At 43.3% G+C, this 24,453-nt stretch overlaps 2 protein-coding genes across 2 annotated transcripts; both read right to left on the reverse strand.

Annotated features, from left to right (window-relative positions):
* Window positions 1-6,299: 6,299 nt before the first annotated feature.
* On the reverse strand, window positions 6,300-7,433 carry LOC106831774 (olfactory receptor 10H3-like). The gene is made up of 2 exons (XM_014842178.3): window positions 7,424-7,433; window positions 6,300-7,261 (listed from the first exon to the last, which is right to left on the reverse strand). The coding sequence occupies exons 1-2, from the start codon at window positions 7,431-7,433 to the stop codon at window positions 6,300-6,302; spliced, it is 972 nt and encodes a 323-aa protein (XP_014697664.3).
* Window positions 7,434-15,713: 8,280 nt separating this feature from the next.
* Window positions 15,714-19,379, reverse strand: LOC106831775 (olfactory receptor 10H3). Its single transcript, XM_014842179.3, has 2 exons — window positions 19,343-19,379; window positions 15,714-16,675 (listed from the first exon to the last, which is right to left on the reverse strand). The coding sequence occupies exons 1-2, from the start codon at window positions 19,377-19,379 to the stop codon at window positions 15,714-15,716; spliced, it is 999 nt and encodes a 332-aa protein (XP_014697665.3).
* Between the last annotated feature and the right edge of the window lie 5,074 nt (window positions 19,380-24,453).

Here is a 24,453-nt window from a genome sequence, read left to right on the forward strand (position 1 = left end):
AAATCAAAAAATATCTGGAGACACATGAAAATGATCACATGCCATACCAACTCATATGGGATGCAGCAAAAGCTACAGTAAGAGGGAAAGTCATTGCAATACAGGCTCACCTTAACAAACAAGAAAAGTCCCAAATAAGCAATCTCAAATTACACCTAACCGAATTGGAAAAAGAAGAAAAAACAAAGCCCAAAGTCAGCAGAAGGAGAGAAATAATAAAAATCAGTGCAGAAATAAATGCTATTGAAACAAAAAAGGCAGTAGAAAAGACCAATGAAATAAGGAGCTGGTTCTTTGAGAAGAGAAAGAAAATTGACAAACCCCTAGCTAGACTTACTAAGAAAAAACACAGAAAGCTCAAATAGACAAAATCAGAAAGAAAGAGGAGAGATAACAACAGACACCACAGAAATACAACGGATTATAAGAGAATACTATGAAAAACTATATGTCAACAAAATGGATAACCTAGAGGAAATGGATAAATTCTTAGACTCTTACAACATCCCAAAGTTGAGTCAAGAAGAAACAGACAATCTGAACAGACCAATAACAAGGAAAGAGATTGAAACAGCAATAAAAAGCATCCCAAAGAATAAAACCCCAGCACCAGATGGCTTTCTGGGGGAATTCCACCAAACATTCAGAGAGGATTTAATATCAATCCTTTTCAAGCTATTCCAAAAAATTAGGGAGGATGGAACACTTCCTAGCACATTCTATGAGGCCAACATCACTCTGATACCAAAACCTCACAAGGACAGCACAAAAAAGGAGAACTACAGGCCAATGTCGCTGATGAACATAGACGCAAAAATTCTCAACAAAATTTTGGCAACGTGAATTCAGCAATTTATCTCAAGGATCATACATCATGATCAAGTGGGATTCATACCAGGGACACAGGGATGGTTCAGCACCCACAAATCAATCAATGTGATACACCACATCAAATAATTCAGGAATAAAAAGCACATGATCAGCTCAATAGATGCAGAGAAAGCATTTGATAGGATCCAATAGCCATTTATGATAGAAATTTTTAACAAAATGGGGATAGAAGGAAATTGCCTCAACATAATAAAGGCCATACATGACAACCCACAGCCAACATCATACTCAACGGGAAAAAACTGAGTGCCATTCCCCCGGAAACAGGAACGACACAAGGATGCCCTCTATCACCACTCTTATTCAACACAGTACTGGAGCTTTCGGACAGAGCAATTAGGCAAGAAAAAGTAATAAAAGGGATCCAAATAGGGAGTGAAGAAGTGAAACTCTCGCTGTTTGCAGATGACATGATCTTATATATAGAAATCCCAAGGAATCCATTGGGAAACTATTAGAAATAATCAACAACTACAGCAAAGTTGCAGAGTATAAAATCAACTTACATAAGTCAGTAGCATTTCTAGACTCTAATAACGAACTAAGAAAAAAAGAACTCAAGAACACAATACCATTCACAATCATAACAAAAAGAATAAAATACCATGGGGTGAATTTAACTAAGGAAGTAAAAGACCTATACAACGAAAACTACAAGACTTTCCTAAAAGAAATGGATGACGACATAAAGAGATGACAAGACATTCCATGAACACGGATTGGAAGAATAAACATAGTTAAAATGTCCATTCTACCTAAAGCAATCTACAGATTCAATGCAATCCCTATCAGAATGCCTATGCCATTATTTACAGAAATAGAACAAAGAATCCTAAAATTCATATGGGGCAAGAAAAGACCCCGAATTGCTAAAGCAATCCTGAGGAAAAAGAACAAAGCTGGAGCCAGCACAATCCCTGACTTCAAAACACACTACAAAGCTACAGTAATCAGAACAGCATGGTACTGGTACAAAAACAGGTGCACAGATCAATGGAACAGAATTGAAAGCCCAGAAATAAAAGCACACATCTATGGAGAGCTAATGTTCGACAAAGGAGTGGAGGGGATACAATGGAGAAAAGCAAGTCTCTTCAACAAATGGTGCTGGGAAAACTGGAAAGCCACATGTAAAAGAATGAAAATGACCATTCTTTTTCTCATTCACAAAAATAAACTCAAAATGGATCAAAGACCTAAAGGTAAGACCTGAAACCACAAGGCTTCTAGAAGAAAATATAGGCAGTACACTCTTTGACGTCAGTATCAAAAGGATCTTTTCAGACACCATGTCTTCTCAGACAAGGGAAACACTAGAAAGAATAAACAAATGGGAGTGAATCAGACTGAAGAGCTTCTTCAAGGCAAGGGAAAACAGGATTGAAACAAAAAAAACACCCACCAACTGGGAAAAAACATTTGCAAGTCATGTATCAGACAAAGGGTTAATCTCCATAATATATAAAGAACTCACACAGCTCAACAACAAAAACTCAAACAACCCAATCAAATAAGGGGCAGGTGACATGAACAGACATTTCTCCAAAGAAGACATACAGATGGCCAATAGGCACATCAAAAGATGCTCATCATCACGGATCATCAGGGAACCGCAAATCAAAACTACACTAAGATATCACCTTACACTCATTAGAATGGCAAAAATAACCAAAACAAAAAGTAACAAGTGTTGGAGAGGTTGTGGAGAAAAAGGAACCCTCATACACTACTGGTGGAAATGTAAACTGGTGCAGCCACTATGGAAAACAGTGTGGAGATTTCTCCAAAAATTAAAAATCGAAATACCATATGACCCAGCCATCCCACTACTGGGTATCTATCCAAAGAGCTTGAAGTCAGCAATTCCAAAAGGCCCACGCACCGCTGTGTTCATTGCAGCATTATTTGCAATAGCCAAGACGTGGAAGCAACCTAAGTGCCCATCAACTGATAATTGGATAAAGAAGATAGGGTGTATATATACATATATACACACAATGGAATACCAGTCAGCCAAAAAAAGGATAAAATCGTCTCATTCACAACAACATGGATGGGCATTGAGGGTATTATGTTAAGTGAAATAATCCAGATAGAGAAAGACAATCTCTGTATGACTCCACTCATATGCGGAAGTTAAACATGTGGACAAAGAGAGCAGAGTAGTGGCTACTGGGGAAAGGGGGGATGGGGGTGGGGACAAAGGGTGAAGTGGTGCACCTACAACATGCCTGACAAACAATAATGTACAACTGAAATTGCACAAGGTTGTAAACCATCATAATCTCAATAAAAAGTGAAAAGAAAATAACAACGAGCAATTGGGAGACATAAGCCTTTGCAGAGATTGAGACACATTATAGAGTCATAGTCATTTTTAACAAGAAAAACGTGGAACATACACAGACACTGATTAAAGCGATTGATTGTCTCAGAAAACATGCCTGCATTATCAAAACCTAATGTATGATAAAGGCAGCTACAGGAGTCAAAGGAAAAGATGGATTCTATACTAGTTTATGTTGGGAAAATCCTCATTTTGTGAAGGAAAGTTAATCTAAATTTCTGCCTAAGACCACATGCAAATGTGGAATCCAGATGGAACAAGACACAAATATGAAATATAGACTATAAAGTTAACAGGAGAAAGTGTAGAAAAATAATTTTGTTGATCTAGCAGTGGAGAAGGAACTCTTAGCAAAAGTTTTCAAGCACAAATGGTAAGGTGATTTTAAAAAGATAGAAAACATCAACATGAAGGATTTTGTTCAACAGAGGACGTCCTGGATAAAGTTGACAGGCAGATGGAAAGTTGGGAAAAGAGCATTTGCATTGTCCTATGCCACAACTAGAAGGACCCACAACTAAAATATACAACTACGTACAGCTGGGATTTAGGGGTGGGAAAGCAGAAAAAGAAAGAAGATTGGCAACCATTGGTAGCTCAGGTGCCAATATTTAAAAAGAAAAAACAAGAAGAAGTAGGAACTTCAGTACAGAAATGAGTGAAGGTCACGAGCAGAGAAAACACAGAAAGAGGTACCCAGGTAAATGGAAAGATGCTGAAAAGAGTAATAACTGGAAAAAGAGAGAGAACAATGGAATTCCACTGTGCAGCTGTTCAGTCCCCTGCATCAAAACATGCCCCGAGTTGACCGGGCTGTGGGGAGAAAGGTCGCTGAAGCACTGCTGCTGGAATGTGCAATGATGAAAATTAAGAGAACACATGCTCTGTGTACCTGTCATTTTGCTCCTGAGCATCTGTTTCGGTTCCTCATACCTATTTCTAGGGGAGTGTGTAAGAGGATCTTCCTTGTAGCATTGCTCTAGTAGGGGAATGGGACAAGCCTGCCTGTCCATAACGAGGGAGAGGACAGGTAAGATGGGTTGTACACAAACTCTGGTCCCCCAGGCAGGAGTTAGATGTACACAGGGCAGGGGATATGATTCTTCAAAATATCATGAGAGAATAAAGCAAAACAGAGGAAAACCTCTCTGGCATAATTCCGTTTGGGCGCATTAAAGATATAGCACATGAAACTACTCTGTATGATACTGCAACGGTGGATACTTGTCAGTATTCCTTTGTCAAAACCCATAGAATGTACAACACAAAGAGTGAAACCTAAGGTAAAGTACGGAATTCAGTTATAATAATGTATCCATATTGGTTCATTAGTTGAAACAGTGTACTACCCTACTACAGGATTGTACAGCGTTTGGTAGCTTTCCTGGCCCCAGTCCACCAATGACAGCAGCACCCCCTCCCTCCTCGTGAGTCAAACAACCAAACGTATCTCCAGACATGTAGAAGTTTTCCATAGGGGTCAGAATCACCCAACATGAGAATCACTGACCTAGAGGCTACAAAGGGCACCCGGGTGGGTGAGAAGCAGGGACCCAGAAGAAGTAACCTGAGAAGATCCCTCCCAAAGAAAGAGCCTCTCTTAGGACCCTTCTCCCGGGTCCTGACCCCATGTCCAGGCTGGGCAGCACTCCCCTCCCAACAACTGTCTGATCCTGCCCTCCTACCCTTGCCGTCCTGGTACCCTTCAGCCTGGGCTGAAACTCTTATGAAGCCGCCAGCTGGGGAGGACAGAAGAAGCTCTCCTGCTTGATGCTGTGAGCAGCACACACAGGCAGGTGTGGGGCAGACCTCAGGGCTCCTCCACCTGAGGCCATGTGCTTTATCCCTGCTGCAGCCTTCCCAGCATGCTGCTCCCCAGGGCCTCTCCAGGACACCAACCTAGAGGATCTGTTCACAGGGTCTGGAGAGGCCAGGAGGGACCTCACTGGGCCTTTGGGGCCCTGCAGCCTCCACTCAACCTCCAACTCTGCACACATAGCAAGGATCCCCTGCTGACTCTCTCTCAGAGAGGCCCCAGCTCATCTTGAGGTTGAACTTCTGCCTTTCAACACATCCTCCCAATAGGTGCAACTCAACCACAGTAATGAGACATTAGCGGGCTTTTAACAAATATGTGGAGGAAAAGATAAAAGGATTTCCACAAGATGTCAGATAGCAACACCTTTTTAACATGCTTTATGGTCTTACCCAAACACTGAACCCCATCCCTTTCTCTCTCTCCTCTCCTTCTCTCTCTCCCTCCCTTCCTGAATACTTACCTCCCACATCTCCCTTCTCTATCCCTTCCTCAGGGGAAAATTTCTCTCTTACCAACCTGCTTCTCCTTCTTCCTCCCTTTCCCAGATTTTGCCTGATATTCTTTTTCATCTAATTCAAATTCAGATTGATTTAAAGGACTCTATTCCTACTGATCTGCTCTCTCTCTCTTTCCTTCTCTCTCTGTATTGATTCTGATTCCTTTACTCAACTTGGCTCAATGTAAGAAAACTCTCGTACAATCCATCCCTCCCACAGGCAGTGAGGAACTGCAAACCGTAACCCATTTTCTCAGAGACACATACTTTATTATCTTGTGCACATTTTTAATAATTTAAAAGACAATAATAAAACACTAGATACAATGCCTGATACAGAGAAAAGGTCCAAGGCTCGTGGCATTTATTATTATTATTATTATTGTTTATTCTTACTTAGTGGGGGAAAATAAAGTATTTTCTTGCTTGTCCGTTCAAGAAGGGCCAAGTGCATCAGTACCCAGACACATCCACGTGATGCCACTCACCCACCTACAGAGAGATAACTCAGTCTTGGCTCAGATAATGAGGCGGAGTTCATCACTCTGGTTTATAAACAAGGGATCATGATTGCTTAGGCCTAGTCAAGAGTAGGACAAGCAAACTGAGGAGAAACAAATCGATAGCTTCATTGACATCCTATAGGGTGTAGGTATTTTCACACACCTGAGCCCTTACAACAGCCTTATGGGGACAGATCATTATCTTAGCCCTTCTATCATAGTTCCTCACCTCCAAACTGTTTGTCAGGAGCTCACAAGACAGACTTTTCTGCAGACGCATTTTTTTATGGCATTCTTCAGCTCCCTATTCCTGAGGCTGAAAATGATTGGGCTAAGAAAGGGCGTGAAGACTGTATAGGTGGTGGCCATCAGGGTGTTACTGTCCATAGAATGAGGGCCCTTGGGCTTGAGGTAGATGATGGAGGCAAAACCGTAGTGCACGACCACCACAGTGAGGTGGGACACACATGTGGAGAAGGTCTTGTGCCGGCCCTCAGCTGAGGGGATCCTCAAGATGGCGGCCACGATGAAGACATAGGAGAGGAAGATGAGGAACAAACAGCCCATCAGAGCCGTGACACACACCAGGATCACACCCAAGGTGACAGACGATGTCTCCTTCCCACAGGACAACTTCAAGAGGGGAAGCACATGGCAGGCAAAATGGTGGATCATATTAGACCCACAGAAGTTGAGGTGAAAAACTATCAAAGTCACCATCATCCCCATGACTAAGCCACCAGCCCAGGACCAGAACACGAGACTCGCACAGCCTTGGGTGCCCATGAGCACATTGTAGCGCAGGGGGTGACAGATGGCCACGTAGCGGTCATAGCCCATGATCATGAGCAGGAAGGAGTGTGTGAAGCCAAACGTGAAGGAGAAGAACATCTGGCTGGCACAGGCCACAAAGGTGATGGAGTGATGGGTGGAGAGCATGTCCACCAGCATGCGAGGGGTGACAGCCACAGTGAACAGAATCTCAGAGATGGAGAGGGCGCACAGGAAGAGGTACATGGGCGTGTGGAGGCTGCGCTCGCTCCAGATGGTGGCCATGATGAGCAGGTTCCCCAGCAGCGTGAACAGGTACATCAGCAGGTACAGGAAGAAGAAGATGGGCAGGAGATGCTGGGGGAAGGTGGAGAAGCCAATGAGGATGAAATCAGTCACCGTGCTCCAGTTCTGAGCAGGCAAGGATGCTGCATCTGCTCAGATCAGAAATAGAATGAGGGCACAGTGGTTAAAACATAGGCTCTAACATAATTAAATGACAATTTAAGAGCTCTCAGGTTTGAATAAGTTGCTTAGCTTTTCTGGGTCCCACAATATTCATCAGCAAAATGGAATAAAGTGTTAATAGTTTTTACCATGAAGCATTGTGATAGGGATAACATGAGATCACTCTATTAAGCGCTGAAAACAGAGTCTGACTACTAAGTGTTTTTGCTAACAGCGACTAAATTGCTGAAAAGCCCCCATATTTGGAACCATTAAAGAGAGACACAGATGGGCAGCATCACGTTCTCTTGAGTAATGTTCCTGTTCTAGATCATATATTTTGATTTGGCAGTTCAAAGAAAAATTCTTTGAGAGTCTTGCCTTTTGATTATTTAACCTATTTACATTCTTTTTAGTACTGTTTTATTGGTACTTACTTCTGACATCTTATTTCATATTTTGCATTTACTATTCTATATAAACTGAACAGAAAGTTTGAAAATAAAATGATGGACAAATATATGCCAGGCATAATGCACCAAAGGAAAGCTGAGGCAGCAATATCAAATACAGACAAAGTGGAATTTAAGGAAACAACAAACATAACGTCTCTATTACCATAAGTCATTACCGACAAGCAGGGTTCCCGAAAAATGGCCTGTCATGGAAGCAAGCCTAGGACATCCTTGCCGCTGTGAACTGGAACTTTCTCTGAGTAATGGGTGATGTTAAAAGGATACAGGAACCAGAGAGAAAACGTGCCCGTTGGCCAAAGCTATAACAATTTGAGCATCAGAAGGAATTATCATTGTCTGGAGGATGGAGGAACAAGCTAAATGACACCGTGAGGAGCAATTAGACCAATCCAGGAAGTGGAGTATTCCTCAGAACAGTCGGTCGTGCTCGTCAATAAATCAGGGTTATGAAAAGGATGGCATGAAATTCAAGGGACATAACAGTATAGCATACTAGATTGGACCCTGATTTAGATCAATTACCTGTAAAGTGTTTTTAAGGCAATAGAGAAAATGTTCAGGGTATGAATGTATGATTAGGTGTGAAACATTTTAAGGAATTATTATTTATTTTTTATGAGAACAAAATCGTGTGCAATAAAAGCAGAATGAGTTTATTGCAAAAAATCAGTAGATAGTAAGAAACAAGGAGAAGATGCCACAAAATTGGGAAGTAACTATAGAAATAATAAGTATTTTAAAATAAAAATAGTAAGGGGATTGTAAGTTAACAAATTTGAAACTGTGGATGAAATGAATAAATTCTTAGAAAATATAATATTCCAAAACTGGGCAGGAAACAATAGGGGCCCTGGATGCTCAAATAAGTTAAAGAAACTGAAATGTTTAGTTGGGACCTTCCCCCCCTAACATCACGGCCCCAGCGGGTCTGCAGGTGAGCTCTCCTGAACTTTTAAGGAACAGTTGGCGTCTTATACATGTTCCTCAAAAAAGCATAGAAAATATATGAAATCTACTCCACTCACTTTGTCACGTTGAAGCAAACTTGATTCGAAAACCACATAGAATGTTTATAAGAACAGACGTTCGTGCTTCCCCAGTCCATGTGGACTAATGTACCCATAATAAGACAAAACCTAGTCCAACCCCATGTTTTACGAAAAATGGTACTTATGGGCTAGGCCCCGTGGCCGAGTGGTTAAACTTCCATGTACTCCGCTTCAGCCGCCCAGGTTGGTGGGTTCCAATCCCAGGCATAGATCTACTCACTCACCAACCACGCTGTGCAGGTGTCTCACATGCAAAAAAATAGAGGAGGATTGGCAGCAAATGTTAGTTCAGGGCGAATCTTACTCACAAAGAAAAATTGTATGATTAACTGGTGTATGTTTATCCCATGAATGACAAGGATGGTTGGGCATCAGAAAACCTACCATGAGATTCAATACATGAATAAAAGAAAAAAGAAAAAAACATATATTTATTTCAATCAAGGCAGGAATAATTCTAAAATTCAAGTCCTATTTATGATTTTTTGAGATGTAATAACATTATATAGTTTTAGTTCTACAAAATAATTATTTAATATACAGATGCATTTATGATTTTGTTAAAAAGCCTGTTTGCAACGTGTTGTGGAAGGGGACTTTCTTAGCTGGATAGATAATATAAGCTACGAAACTACTAATAGCATAACAAATGGGGGAAGATTTAGATGCAGAATTTTAGGATCACGAAGAAGACAAGCCTACTCACTGTCTCTGCAGCTCTTTCCGGTGGAACTGACAGTCATGAGTGGTGCTACGACGTGAGAAGAGAAAGAAGGTGTATCAGGACTGGAAGGGAAGGACGTGATCACCCACCAGGAAAAGATCAAAGAGTCAGCATGTGACACGTTACAACAACAGGAGAACACAGTGCTGCAGGAGGCAAATCAATTCTCAAGACTCATAGACTTCCTCATGGTATTACACCAGGAAGAATCATTGAACATGTAGGATTTAAGCAAACAGTAGGATAGCATATCCAATAGCGACACAAACTGTGAAGAAACAGCTCTCAAGCATTTTGGTCTCAGGATCCCTTCACACTCAAAGGTATTGAGGCCACGAAAGGGCTTTTGTTGGGGTGAATTATAATTACCAATTTTTACTGTATTGGAAATTAAAACTGAGAATCTTTAAAAATATTCAGTATATTTAAAAGAACAATAATAAGCCTATTTCATGTTAATATGAGTAATATATTTTTAGGAAAGTAATCACAGTTCTCAAAAAACAAGTAGTGTGAAGAGGGGCCTGGTTTTGCATTTTTGCAGATACGTCCAAAGTCTGCCTTGAGGGGAGACAACCTGGCACTCGCATCTGCTTCTTCATTCAGTCCGTGACAATTTGGTCTCTCAGTTGAAGCATTTGACAAAATACATCCTCACATGTAACTAGAAGGGTGAGGACCTGATGGACCGCAGGGTTCCTCATATCACACTTGGAAAACCTCTGTTATAAAATATCTAGGAATTAACCCAAAACATACAACACCTCCAAAGTCAGAACTGTAACCACTAACAAAAATGTAGGTGATCTGAATACATGGAAAATCGCCCACACTCTTGGACAGGATGAGCTAATAATGGTTATGATGTAGGTTCTTCCTCAAATTATACCATCAGTGCAATTGCACTCACAATCCCCATTATTGCACTATAAATTTAATACTACCCTACATTTCCTTCTGCAAAAATAAATGTTGATAGAAAACTATACTGATCTTATAAAAATGGAATAAATGGAGAGATAAGCTCTCCCAGGTGTTGAGACATGTTATAGAGCGATGGTCATTTTCAACAGTGTGAACCTGGAACAGACATAGATGCTGATTAAATTGACTGGAAAGCTCAGGAAATATCCCTGCATTATCAAAACCTAATATATGATGAAGGTGGCAGTAGAAATCAAAGGGAAAAGATGGATTTGTGGTGCAAAAAATGTCCATTTTATGAAGCAAAGTAAATCGGAATTTCTGCTTAAGACCACATTCAAAGATGGAATCCAGATGGATCAAGACATAAATATGAAAGATAAAGTATAAGGTTAGTAGGAGAAAGTGTAAGGAAATAACTTTGTGCTCTAGGAGCGGAGAAGGATTTCTAAAACAAAATTTCAAAAGCACCAATGACAAGGTGATTTGAAAGACATGAAAATGTCCACGTGAAGTATTTTTGTTTGGTGGAGGATATCCTGGATAAAGTTAACAGGCAGCTAGAAAATTGGGAAAAGATCATTTGCAATGTCTAAAACTGTGAAGGGAATACTGTCAAGAAGAGTAAACAAGAAAGCATAAGAAGCTCATCCCTGTATGGGCAAAGGATATGAGCAGACAAAACACAGAAGGAGGCACGAAGGTAAGTGAATAGGTACCAGGCTAAAGAGAGAGAGACACAGAGAGAGAGAGAGAGAGAACAGCAATGGAATTTCACTGTGCACCTATTCAATTCCAAAATCAGAAAATGCCCAGTGTTGATCGGGCTATGGGGAGAAGGGAAACTGGTGCAGTGTTGGTGGGAGGTAGAATGGTGAAAATTCAAACGATGTTCCTCTGCTCCTGAGTGTCTGTCTCCATTTCGAAAGCCTATTTATGAGGGGACGTGTAAGAGGATGTCTCCTGTAGGATTGCTTTTAGTGGGAGAGTTGGACAAGCCTGTCTGCCTATAATTGGGGAGAGGGCAGGTAAGCTGGGTTGGATGCAAATCCTGGGGCCCTAGGCAGGAATTAGACATACACAGAGCATCTTAAATAAATTATTCTTTAAAATACTACGGAGTGAATAAAGCAAAACACAGGATGAACTCTCTACCATGATTTCGTTTGGGCACATTACAAATATAGGGCATGAAACCATCCTTGTGGGACTGCAACAGAGGCCACCTGTCATTATGCATTTGCTGAAACCCACAGCATGTTGAACACAGAGTAAACCCTAATGTGAACCATGGACTTTAGTGGATACTAATGTATTCATATTGGGGCATCAATTGTAAACATGTCCCTCACTGATACAAGATGTGAACAATAGAGGAAACTGTGGGCAGGGAGAGGAGGTACATGGAAACTCTTGATATATGCCGATCAATTTTCCTGTAAACCTAAAAATCCTCTAATTAAATAAAGTTCATTCACTTAAAAAGTTAAAAAAATAATTTAAAAACTTTTATGCACCCAGAAAGCAATACATATCTCACAAGAACAAATACAAATCAGAGAGCACATATCAAGGATGTTAGAATGACTGTCAAAACACAGAAGAAATGGCGTGAAAGAAAGCAAATTATTAAGTGAAATAAGAGAAGACCCTTGTGCAAACTAACGATGATCAAAAGCCACAGACTGGAAGTATCATTGACTCAAACCTCCGATCTGAAGTCCACCGTCAAATAAAACAGAAATATTTTTGTGAATAAGTTGAATCACTTCGCTGCCCGAGCACCTGCAGTTTTTGGCTCTGGGAGCAGGTCCACCTATTATTCGAGGGGTGAGACGTGAGTAGTCTCACTAGGGCATTTGTCCCCAGCTGTTCCTCACGATAGGGGTCAGCCTGGAGCTTGGAGGACACGGAAGCACCAGAACAGTGAGGAGCTCTCCTGCAGTGAGGGGCACTTTGCTGGAGCGAGGAAGACTGCACTGATCACCTGGAGAAGAAAGTCCTCCACGCGGCCCCCCTCCCCAACCCAAGACCTGGCATCAACTTCCTTCTGCACCTCGTCCCTCCCTTCGCTGGGCCGTCTCTCCCCTACAAAGAGTTCCTGGCTTGTTCCGTGCCATGCCCTCCTCATGGCTCATCTCCTCTCCCTGGACCGCTGCCCCGCCCATTCTTCCCTCCTCTGCCCCCGGTCCACGATGGCTTCCAGAGAGAACTTTCTGAGACACACACGAGGTATGCAGTCATCACACTCAGGGTGCAAATCGCAGCTCTCGCTGTGTGTCTCTGAGGAAGACTTCCTGACTCCGAGTCTCCTCGCCCCAAATGAAAAATGAAAGTACTCAGAGAAGCGCCTTCAGGGGCTCGGTGAGGATTCATGTCAAGGGCTCAGAGTCCACCTAGTAAGCGGGGTGACCACTGACTTTGATATTGTTTTTGGCCTTGTGAGCTGTTTGTTCTCGTCCTTGTGTACCAGGCGGCACCCACTACTCCCTTTCTCAACTTGGGCTCTGACCCCAGTGGGGCCTTAGTACCTGTGGTAACCTCACAATGCAGTTCCCCCAGAGGCTGACCCAAGCCCCACACTCTCCTCAAGCCCCTGCCTCACCCCTACAGCCCACCTTCCCACCTCCTGATTGGCAGAAAGGCCATGCATCTCAGGACTGGGCTGCCCCTCTCCTCTGACATGTAGACACAGTTCTGTCCGCTCTGGTCTCCCAGAGGATGGCTCACACATAGGTGCTGAGCAAACATCATAACCCACAGGAGTGCATCCAGCGCACCCTCTGCCTCCCCAGTGTCTCCCCTCCCGGTTAGCAGGGGCCACCTTCCCCCAGCCCAGGTTGCAACAGTAGAGGCAAGACACACTCAAGGCGGCATTTCTCCACTTCTGCACTATTGACATCTGGAGCTGGATGATTCCATGCAGCTGGGGCTTCCTGTGAAGTGCACAATGTTTAGCAGCATCCCTGGCCTTGGCCCACTAGATGCCAGGAGCATCCATCCCTGCTCATGAATTGTGACACTCTAAAAGGTGTCCCAGATACGTCCAAATGTCCCCTGGTTGGGAGAGTCACCCTGGGCTGAGAGCTGCTGACCTATGAGCTGTAGAGGACTCCTAGGCCAGTCACTCAGAAGGGACCCCGAATAGGCAACCCAAGAAGACCCCTCCCAAAGAAAGAGCCTCTCTTAGGACCCTTCTCCCTGGCCCTGACCGTATGTCCAGGCCATGAGGTGCTCCCCACAACTGTCTGATCCTGCCCTCCTACCCTCACAGTCCTGGTCCTCCTCAGCCTGGGCTGCCTCTCCCATGAAGCCTCCAGCAGGGGAGGGCAGAAGAAGGTCTCCTGCTTGATGCTGTGAGCAGCACACACAGGCAGGTGTCGGGCAGACCTCGGGGCTCCTCCAGCTGATGCCGTGTGCTTTATCCCTGCTGCAGCCTTCCCAGCACGCTGCTCCCCAGGGCCTCTCTGGGACGCCAACCTAGAGGATCTGTCCACAGGGTCTGGAGAGGCCAGGAGGGACCTCAGTTGGCCCTTGGGGCCCTGCAGCCTCCACTCAACCTCCAGTTCTGCACACACAGCAAGGGCCCTCTGCCACCTCTCTCTGCCCAGAGAGGCCCCAGCCCCTGCTGAGGGCTGAGGAGCTCCCAGTCTTGGGGAGACAGGGCTGTGTACAGATGCCTCAACTCCTTGGTGGTCTGGCTAGGGTCAGAGGGAAGGTGGGAGCTGGAGGAACCAGAGTGGGAATCCGGGGCTGTGCCCTGGGTGAGGACAGCTGAGGCTTCCCAGGATAAGGGCAATTTGGAGCTGGTCTTGGAGAGAGGATTCTCTTGGGCAACATGTGTGCTCAGTGTCTTCTGGACAAAGTGGATAGCCCTGCCTCTGTTCCCAGTCAAGTTCTAGCCTGTCCTTGTGTCCTGCCACCAGTATATGCCTCCAAGTCACATAGTAAAACTTAATCTTTGGTCTTTTGGAGTTGTAGCTGGTTCCTGATCCTCTGATAAGAGTGTATTTGTATGCTGAGATGACTGGCAGATGTGCGTTTATCATTATAAAGTATCTTCTGCCTAAAACTACACGTATGCCTTGCCTTTGAGTAACAATTTCATCCCCCTTCCTGGAGATGAAACAATCAGGCCCCTTCCTAGATCCTCAGTCCTACTTGATTCCCAACACCAGCAGGAGAGTCAGACAGACCTAAAGTTCCAGGTGACTCCCTTCATTCACATGTCGTGTGACCTGCACCAACATTTCTCATCTGTGTAAGAGGGTACCCGTATGTAGCCTCTGACCTCTCTTTGTGCCACCCTGAAATAGCACTTCTGCTCTTGAACACGTTCCCCGAATAGGTACAAGTAGCAAGGTAATGAGAAACTGACGTTTTCCCTTAAGTTACAAGAGGAAAAAGGAGAAAGGATTTCCATAAGATGTCAGATAGCAGCACCCTCCTAACACGCTGTGTGTTCTCACCTGAACACGGAGCCCTCTTTTCTTTCTCTCTCCCTCCCTCCCTCATATCCCTTCTCTATCCTTTCCTCATGTGCAAATTGCCATCTTACAACCTCTTTCTCTTTCTTCCTGCTTCTTTCAGATTTTGCACCATATTCTTTCAACTCTAATTTGATGTTCAGATAATTTTAAATGACTCCATCCCTCCTAGTCCTCTCTCTCTGTATTTATTCTGATTCCTTTACTCAGCTCAGCTCAACAGAGAAAACATCGCTTAGAGTGTTTCACTCCCAAAGGCGGAGAAGAACGTTAGACAGTAATCCATTTTCTCAGAGACAAGCACTTCATTTTCTTTTCTACATTTGTTACAATTAAAAAGAAAAGGATAATAAAACATTAGACACAATGCTTGATACTCAGAAAGGACTCAGTGCTGGTGGGATTTATTATTATCCTATTTTTCTTCATTCGTATTTGGTGGGGAGTAATAAAGTCTTCCCCTGCTTGTCCATTCAGGAAGGACCACGAGCATCAGTGCCCAGACATATCCAGGTGATGCTCCCCACTGGCCCACAGAGAGATGGCACATTCCTAGGCTTAGATACTGGATTGGAGTCCATCACACTGAGTCATTATAAAGAGATCGGGATTGCTCAGCCTCTGGAGCAGGAAGACAACAAATTACAGAAAAGCAAATAGCTAGATTGTGCTGAACTCCTATGGAGTGTGGGTATTTTCACTCACCTGAGTCCTTACAACTGTCCAAATGCAAGACATCTTAGCCCTCTTATCATATTTCCTCATTCTCAAACAGTCTGTCATGAGTTAAGAGGACAGAATTTTCTGAGGAAGCTTTTTTTTATGGCATTCTTCAGCTCCTTATTCCTGAGGCTGAAAATGATTGGGCTAAGAAAGGGCGTGAAGACTGTATAGGTGGTGGCCATCAGGGTGTTACTGTCCATAGAATGAGGGCCCTTGGGCTTGAGGTAGATGATGGAGGCAAAACCGTAGTGCACGACCACCACAGTGAGGTGGGACACACATGTGGAGAAGGTCTTGTGCCGGCCCTCAGCTGAGGGGATCCTCAAGATGGCGGCCACGATGAAGACATAGGAGAGGAAGATGAGGAACAAACAGCCCATCAGAGCCGTGACACACACCAGGATCACACCCAAGGTGACAGAGGATGTCTCCCTCCCACAGGACAACTGCAGGAGGGAAAGCACATGGCAGAGAAAATGGTGGATCATATTAGACCCACAGAAGGTGAGATGAAAAACTATCAATGTCACCATCATACCCATGACTGAGCCACCAGCCCAGGACCAGGACACGAGACGGACACAGTCACGGGGGCTCATGAGCACATTGTAGCACAGGGGGTGACAGATGGCCACGTAGCGGTCATAGCCCATGGTCATGAGCAGGAAGGAGTGTGTGAAGCCAAACGTGAAGGAGAAGAACATCTGGCTGGCACAGGCCACAAAGGTGATGGAGTGATGGGTGGAGAGCATGTCCACCAGCATGCGAGGGGTGACAGCCACAGTGAACAGAATCTCAGAGATGGAGAGGGCACACAGGAAGAGGTACATGGGCGTGTGGAGGCTGCGCTCGCTCCAGATGGTGGCCATGATGAGCAGGTTCCCCAGCAGCGTGAACAGGTACATCAGCAGGTACAGGAAGAAGAAGATGGGCAGGAGATGCTGGGGGAAGGTGGAGAAGCCAATGAGGATGAATTCAGTCACCGTGCTCCAGTTCTGAGCAGGCAAGGATGCTGCATCTGCTCAGATCAGAAACAGAATGAAGCACGGTGATTCAAACAGACTCTAACTGAGATTTGATGGCAATTTAAGAGCTTTATACTATTGAAAAATTGGCTTAACTTTTCTGGGTCTCACAATCTTCATGCATAGCAAGGAGTAAATCATAAGAGTCCTTACCATCAGCACTGGGATATAGATAAAGTGAGATCATCATATTACATGCTTAACACATAGTTTGGCTACTGACTTTTTACTAACAGTGACTAAAATAAACTTCCCAGGTTGTAATCATTAAGGATAGATAGAGATGGTCAGAGTTGAATTCTCTTGAATGGAGTGCCTGTTCAGGAAAACATATATTTGGATCTTGGAGTTAAAAATTTTTTTCTTATCTCAGAATCTTTTTCTTCTAATTGCTTAACCCATTTATGCTTGTTTTAATACTATTTTATTGGTACGTATATCTGCCATCTTATTTTGTTTTTGTGTTTGCTCTTCTGAAGGAACTGAATAGAAAATTTGAAAAGAGAAGGATGGATGACTATATGCCAGGCAAATATATCAAGTGAAAGTTGATTCAGCAATCTTGATAACAGACAAAATGGATTTAAGGAAACAAGAATCATAATGTCTCCATTATGACTAGTCACTAAAAGGAAACAGGAATCCTGGAGAAATGGTCTGAGTGTGGACAAAAGCTAGGACATGTCTGCCCACTGTGAAATGGAACTTTCACTGAGTAATGGGCTAATGTTAAGAGGATACAGGATCCAGGTTGAAAATGTGCCCACTGGCCAAAGCTGATCATGAACGAATGATCGTTGTACAGAGGATGGAGGGTGAAACTACATGATACCATGGGGACGCAATCAGACAAATTCAGAAGGCAGAACCTTCCATAGAAACTGGTTTGGTCTCATCAATAAACCAGGTGATGAAAAGGATGAAGAGAAATTCAAGTGACATAACAAGCAGATGCAATATAGTGTACTAGATTGGGTCCTGATGTAGATAAACCATCTGTAAAGCATTTTTATGGCAACAGAGAAAACTTTGATCATGGTATGAATGATTAGATGTGGAAATATTAAGAAATCATTATTAATGTAATCATTAAGCATATTCTTGTTATTTTGGGTGGGAAGCAAAATATTCTCAGTATTTACCTGCATGCTAAAATTTAACAATTACACACATACACCAAGTGATAAAGAAATGATATTTTATAAATGTTAGAAGACCATCTTAGTGAGCAGCATAAATATCATTAATCTATGAATCAATACATCCTGGAATATTAAGTAATAATTAAACAACACAACATCAATGAAAGAGATATAAATAGAAATAGCTAAATCAATAATAGGTAGATAAATTATAGTTAGATATTTTAACAGATTTCAGAAATGCCATTTTTGAATTATTAGCAAGAGTGCAATTAGTAATATTGAGACATTAGCTATTGGGTATATTTCGACGCTTCCAAAAAAGTGATTAAACATTGTTTTCAAACACAGAGAGGACTTTTACAAAAATTGACTCTATTAGGATGTAAAAGCTTTTTCCATCAATGGCAAAGTTAAATATTATTCAGATTATAATATACTAGCATTAGAAATTATGGAGAAGGAATAGCTTTTCAAATCTCTTATGTTGGAAGCTAAATTTACTATTAAATCTAATGTCTCAACAGTAAATCAAAAAAATTCAGAAATATTTTAATTAAATAAATTAAGCATTGAATGTCAATTTTTTAACCCAAAATAATCTTATTTGGGAAATAGACACCTTTAAATATATTTATCAGGAAATGAAAACAAGAAAACATCATGCTTAATAAAACGAATATCACATTATTGGAAAAGATTAGTTACATAGAAAAAAGGAGAAGATGCGAGTAACAAAACACAAAATTAACACTGGGAAATAACAAAACTAATGATATTTTTTAAATGACTAAAAACATAACATGACAAATTTGAAACTATACATGAAAGGAATAAATTCTTAGAAAATATACGATTCCAAAACTGACGCATGAAAAAATAGAAGCCCTGGATGTGGAAATAAGTTTAAAAGAAGTTGAGAAGTTTCGTCAAGGACCGTCCCTACCTAATGCCGTTGGCCCCAGTGCATTTGCAGGTGAGCTCTCCTAAACTATAAGGAACAACCGGAACCTCATACACGTTCTTCAAAAAACAGAAAAACATATATGAAATCGACTGAACTCACTTCCTCAGGTTAATGCAATCTTGATTCTAAAGCCAGGTAGAACGTTTATAAGAGCAGACATATGCGTTCCCCCTATCCGTGTGGATTTTAAAATCCATCATAAGACATAACCTAGTCAAATGCAACGGTTATGAAAAACAGCATATTGTGATCAAGTGGTGTGGGAAGATCCCATGAATGAGAAGGATGGTTGGACATCAGAAAACCTGTCATGTGACTCATCATATAAATAAAGTAAAAAAGAAAACTCATATAATTATTTCAATCAGGCAGGATGATTGTAAAATTCAACTCCTATTCATGGTTTTATGAAAGGTCTCTTCACTGCATGAAATCAAAGGGGTCTTTCTTAGCTAGATAAAGAATATATACTACAAAATTAGCAAATCCTGTACTAAACGGGGAAACTAGATGCAGTGTCTTAGGATCAGGCACAGGCCCAGGCTACTCACTGTCTCTGCTGCTCTTCAGCATGGAACTGGCCGTCATGGGCGGGGCTGTAAGGAGAGGAAAAGAAGGGGCGTCAGGATGGGAAGGGAAGAAACGTGATCGTCTGCCCGGAGAAGATCCAAGCGGCAGGACGGGACACAGAGAACGACAGGAGAACAGAACGCAGCCGAAGGTGAATCTGTTTACAAAACTCACAGAGTTCCTCATGTTGTCACCAGGAATAATCCATCAAATGTAGAATTAAGTGAAAAGTATGGTGACATTTCCCATAGTGACACAAATGATGAGGAATCAGCTCTCAAGCATTTTGGTCTCAGGATCCCTTTACACTGAACAGGCAGAGGCCTCCAAGGACTCTATCAATTTTTATCATGTTAGATGTTAAAGCTGAGAATCTTTAAAAATATTTAGTGATTAGTGTATTTAAAAGAACGATAACACACCACTTTCATGTTAATACAGGTAACGTTTTTAGAAAAGTAATTACACTTTCAAACAACAAGTAATGAGAAGAGTGTCCTGGTTTTACATTTTTGCAAATACACCTAATGTCTGACTTGAGGGGAGACAAGCTGGCACTCGCATCTGCATCTTCATCAGTCTGTGGCACACGCTGTTTTAGTTGAAGCATATGGCAAACACATCCCCACACGCAGTTGGAAAAGTAAGGACCTGATGGACCCCAGGGTTCCTCGTATGGCACTTTGAAATCCTCTGTTACAAAATATCTAATAATTAACCCAAAACATGCAACACCTCCAAAGAGAGAAATTTTAACCACTAATAAAAATGTAGATGATCTGAATACACGGAAACCCGTCTATACTCTTGGATGGGATGAGCTAGTATGGTTATGATGTCAGTCCTTTTCCAAATTATATCATTGGTGCAATTGCATTTCCAATTTCTGTGAATTGACTATCAATTTAACACTATGCTAAATTTCCTTCTGAAAAGTAAAAATCCGTGCAAAGCTATACCAATTTTCTAAAAATGCAGTAAACAGCAGAGACAGCCATCCTAGGTATTGACACAAATTGTAGGGTCAGAGTCATTTGAACAGTGTGAATCTGGAACATATAAAGACACTGATTAAATTGATTGATTTTCTCAAAAAATATGCCTGCATTATCAAAATCTAATCTACGATAAAGGTGGCAGCAGAAACCAAACAGAAATGATGGATTTTTACTAATTTATGGTGGGAAAACTGATCGTTTTATGAAGCAAAGTAAACCAGATTTTCTGCCTAGGGCCACATTCAGAGATGTAATCCACATGGGTGAAGACATAAATATGAAATATAAACTATAAAGTTAACAGGAGAAACTTTAGAAAAACAATTTTGTTGATCTAGCAGTGGAAAAGGATTTCTTAAGAAAAACTCTAAAAGCACAAATGATAGGTGAATCTAAAAAGATATGGCACGCCCACATTAAGGATTTATGTTGAGTGAAAGAGACTTTTGATAAAGTTGACAGGCAGATGGAGAGTTGGGAAAAATCATTTGCGTTGCCTGAAGCTGACAAGGGAACACTATGTAGTATAAACGTGAAACCATTATATCAGGAAGAAGTAGGAACCTCAATACAGAAATGAGCAAGGGTAATGAGCAGATATCTCACAAAAGGAGTTGCCAAGGCATATGTAAGTATGCTTGAAAAAAGGAAGAAAAGAGCAAGAAAGAGAGAGAAAGAAAGAAACAGGGATGGAATTTCAAGGTATACTTATCCAATTCCCCAAATGAGAGAGTGTCCAGTGTTGACGGGCTATGGGGAGAAAGAAACTGTAACACTGCTGGTGGGATGTAGAGTGATGAAAATTAAGAATAGACATGCTCAGTACCCCTGAGTAACTATCTCATTTCTCACACCTATCTATAAGGGAGCATGTAAGAGGATGTTCCTTGCTGCGCTGCTTTAGCGGGGAAATGAGACAAGCTTGCGAGTCCACAACTGGGAAGAGGGCAGGTAAGATGTGTTGGATGCAAACCCAGGAGCCCCAGGCAGGAGCTAGATATACACAGAGCAGGGTGAATGTGTCTTTAATATAATAGGAGTGAATAAAGCAAAACAGAGGAAAAACTCTCTGGCATAATTCCATTTGGGCACATTAAGGACATAGCACATGAAACCATTCTGTATGATACTGTAACAGTTCATACATGTCATTATTCCTCTGTCAAAACACATAGGACCTGGGACCGGCCCCGTGAATGGGTGGCTAAGTTCCCACACTCCGCTTCGGCAGCCCAGGATTTCGCTGGTTCGGATCCTGGTTGCAAACATGGCCCCGCTCATCAGGCCATGTTGAGGAGGCATCCCACACAGCATAACCGGAGGCTCTCACAACTAGAATAGACAGCCAGGTATTGGGGGCATTGGGGAGAAGAAGAAAAATAAAAGGCAACAGTTGTTAGCTCAGGTTCCAATCTTCAAAAAAGAAAAATCCCATAGAATGAACAACACAAGAGTGAAACCTACTGGAAAAATATGGACTTTAGTTAAAAATAGTGTATCCACATTGATTCAATGAAAGAAACAATGGACCACCCTATTACAGTATGGTACAATGTTTATCAGCTTCCCTGGTCCCAGTCCACCAATGCCAGTAGCATCCCCTCCCTCCACATGAGTCAAACAACCAAACCCGTCTACAACATGTACAAATATTCCATAGGGGTCAGAATCAACCAAAAATGAGAATGCTGACCTAGAAGCTGCAAAGGGCATCTAGGCAGGGTGAGAAGCAGGGAAAAGAATAGGCAACGTGAGAAGACCCCTCCCAAGGCTAAATTCTCTCTTTAGACGCTTTATCCTGGCCCTGACCCCATGTCCAGGCTGGGCAAAGCTCCCAAAAACTGTCTGATCCTGTCCTCCTACCCTCGCCGTCCTGGTCCCCCTCAGCCTGGGCTGCCTCTCCCATGAAGCCGCCAGCAGGGGAGGACAGAAGAAGCTCTCCTGCTTGATGCTGTGAGCAGCACACACTGGCAGGTGTGGGGCAGACCTTGGGGCTCCTCCAGTTGATGCCGTGTGCTTTATCCCTGCTGCAGCCTTCCCAGCACGCTGCTCCCCAGGGCCTCTCCGGGACGCCAACCTAGAGGATCTGTCCACAGGGTCTGGAGAGGCCAGGAGGGACCTCACTGGGCCTTTGGGGCCCTGCAGCCTCCACTCAACCTCCAGCTCTGCACACACAGCAAGGGCCCCTGCCACATCTCTCTGCCCAGAGAGGCCCCAGCCCCTGCTGAGGGCAGAGGAGCTCCCAGTCTTGGGGAGACAGGGCTGTGTACAGATGCCTCAACTCCTTGGGGTCCAGCTAGGGTCAGAGGGAAGGTGGGAGCTGGAGGAACCAGAGTGGGGATCCAGGACTGTGCCCTGGGTGAGGACAGCTGAGGCTTCCCAGGATAAGGGCAATTTGGAGCTGGTCTTGGAGAGAGGATTCTCTTGGGCAATAGGTGTGCTCAGTGTCTTCTGGACAAAGTCAATAGCCCCGCCTCTTTCTCAGTCAGGTTCTAGCCTGTCCCTGTTGTCCTGCCATCCAAGCCAGACAGTCTGACGTGAGCACATGCCTCCCTGTGATATACGAAAACGTAAATGTTTGGTCTCTGCTCATTGTCCCTGGTTCTTGACACTCAGCTCCTAAATCCCTTGGAATCACCGGAGTGACGAGTGTCTTCCATACTGACGAGATGACTGACAGATGGGAGCCCCTGGGTAGCTTCAGGATGGGGGTGGCACCTGAGATACCCAGGCAGGTTCAGACTTGGAACTTTCAGCCCCACACCCAGGACCTCTGGGGAGGGGAGAGGGGCTGGAGGTCAAGTTCCTCACCAATGCCCCATGATTGGATCAATCGTGCCTAGGTAGTGAGCTCCCCATGAGTCTCCCTAGACCCCAGGATTCGGAGAGCTTCTGGGTTGTGAGCACATTGAGGCGCTGGGAGGGTGGTGCACCTGGAGAGGGCAGGGGAGTTCCATGCCCCTTCCCACATACCTTGCCCTAAGCATCTCTTCTGACTGGCTATTCCTGAGTGGTTTCCTCTATAATAAACTGGCAACAGTAACTAAACCGCTTTCCTGACTTCTGTGAATCATTCTAGCAAAGTGTCCAACCTCAACAGGGAGGGTTATGGGAACCCCATTCTGTGAAACCAAGTCAGACAGCAGTGTGGGTACCCTGGGCCCCCAATACCTGCCACTGGTCTCACAAGAGGGCCGTCTTGTGGGACTGAGCCCTTAAACCTGTGGAGTCAGTGCTAAAACCTGGCAGAGCAACCCCTTCACATCAGGCCAACAAGAGGGAAGCCCCAGCCAAGCAGGTGGGAAAGACTGAGACACAACCTCCCCACACACTTCTCTCTGCCGTGCAGCAGCCCAAACCGGGAGTGAACTCAAACCCGGAGCTACTCCCTGAGGAGCCAGACACTGCTGAGTCAGTTAAGGAAATTGCCTGAGTAAGTTTGGCAAGGGTTACATTTCGTTGCCCGGCTGCCCCCACCCCCACCCCACCATCCTCACACAAAGGTGCACATCAGCCTGTTGAAGCCACTGAGAAGTTTTGGGTGAGGGAAATTCTTTTTCTTTTTTTTGGACTCAAAGCGTTTGTCAAGTTGATCGCTTAACCTGGGTTGTGGGCACACTAGCGTTCATTTTATAGCTCTCTATAACATTTTGTATATTTTGTATGTTTGATAAGTAACAACAAAGCTTTCAAGGGGTGAAGTTCGTTAGTTTTTGACATATAAAAAGCTGTACATATTTAATGTATAAACTCAATGAGTTTGGAGATAAATATACACCCATGAAATCACCACCACCATCAAGGCCACAGATACATCCACCACAACCCAAAGAGAAATCCATTTGATAAAGTTTAATCCCGTGCTTCCTTGAGTGGAAACCTACCTGAGATCTCTTTTATTTGGCTGTTTAATCATAATTCTGAACATTGGACTACAGTTTGTGAGATGCTGTGGCAAACATTTGATGTGAATAAACAAACTGGGTACTCCTGAAGACAGGGTGCCACCCGGTCGCCCACCCAAACCACTAAGAGTGAACCTGGCTGGAGCTGAGGGCTCCTGGTCCCAGAACAGGGTGACTAATGGATAGGCA

This window comes from Equus asinus, chromosome 10 (assembly GCF_041296235.1).
Source record: "Equus asinus isolate D_3611 breed Donkey chromosome 10, EquAss-T2T_v2, whole genome shotgun sequence".
NCBI lineage: Eukaryota > Metazoa > Chordata > Mammalia > Perissodactyla > Equidae > Equus > Equus asinus.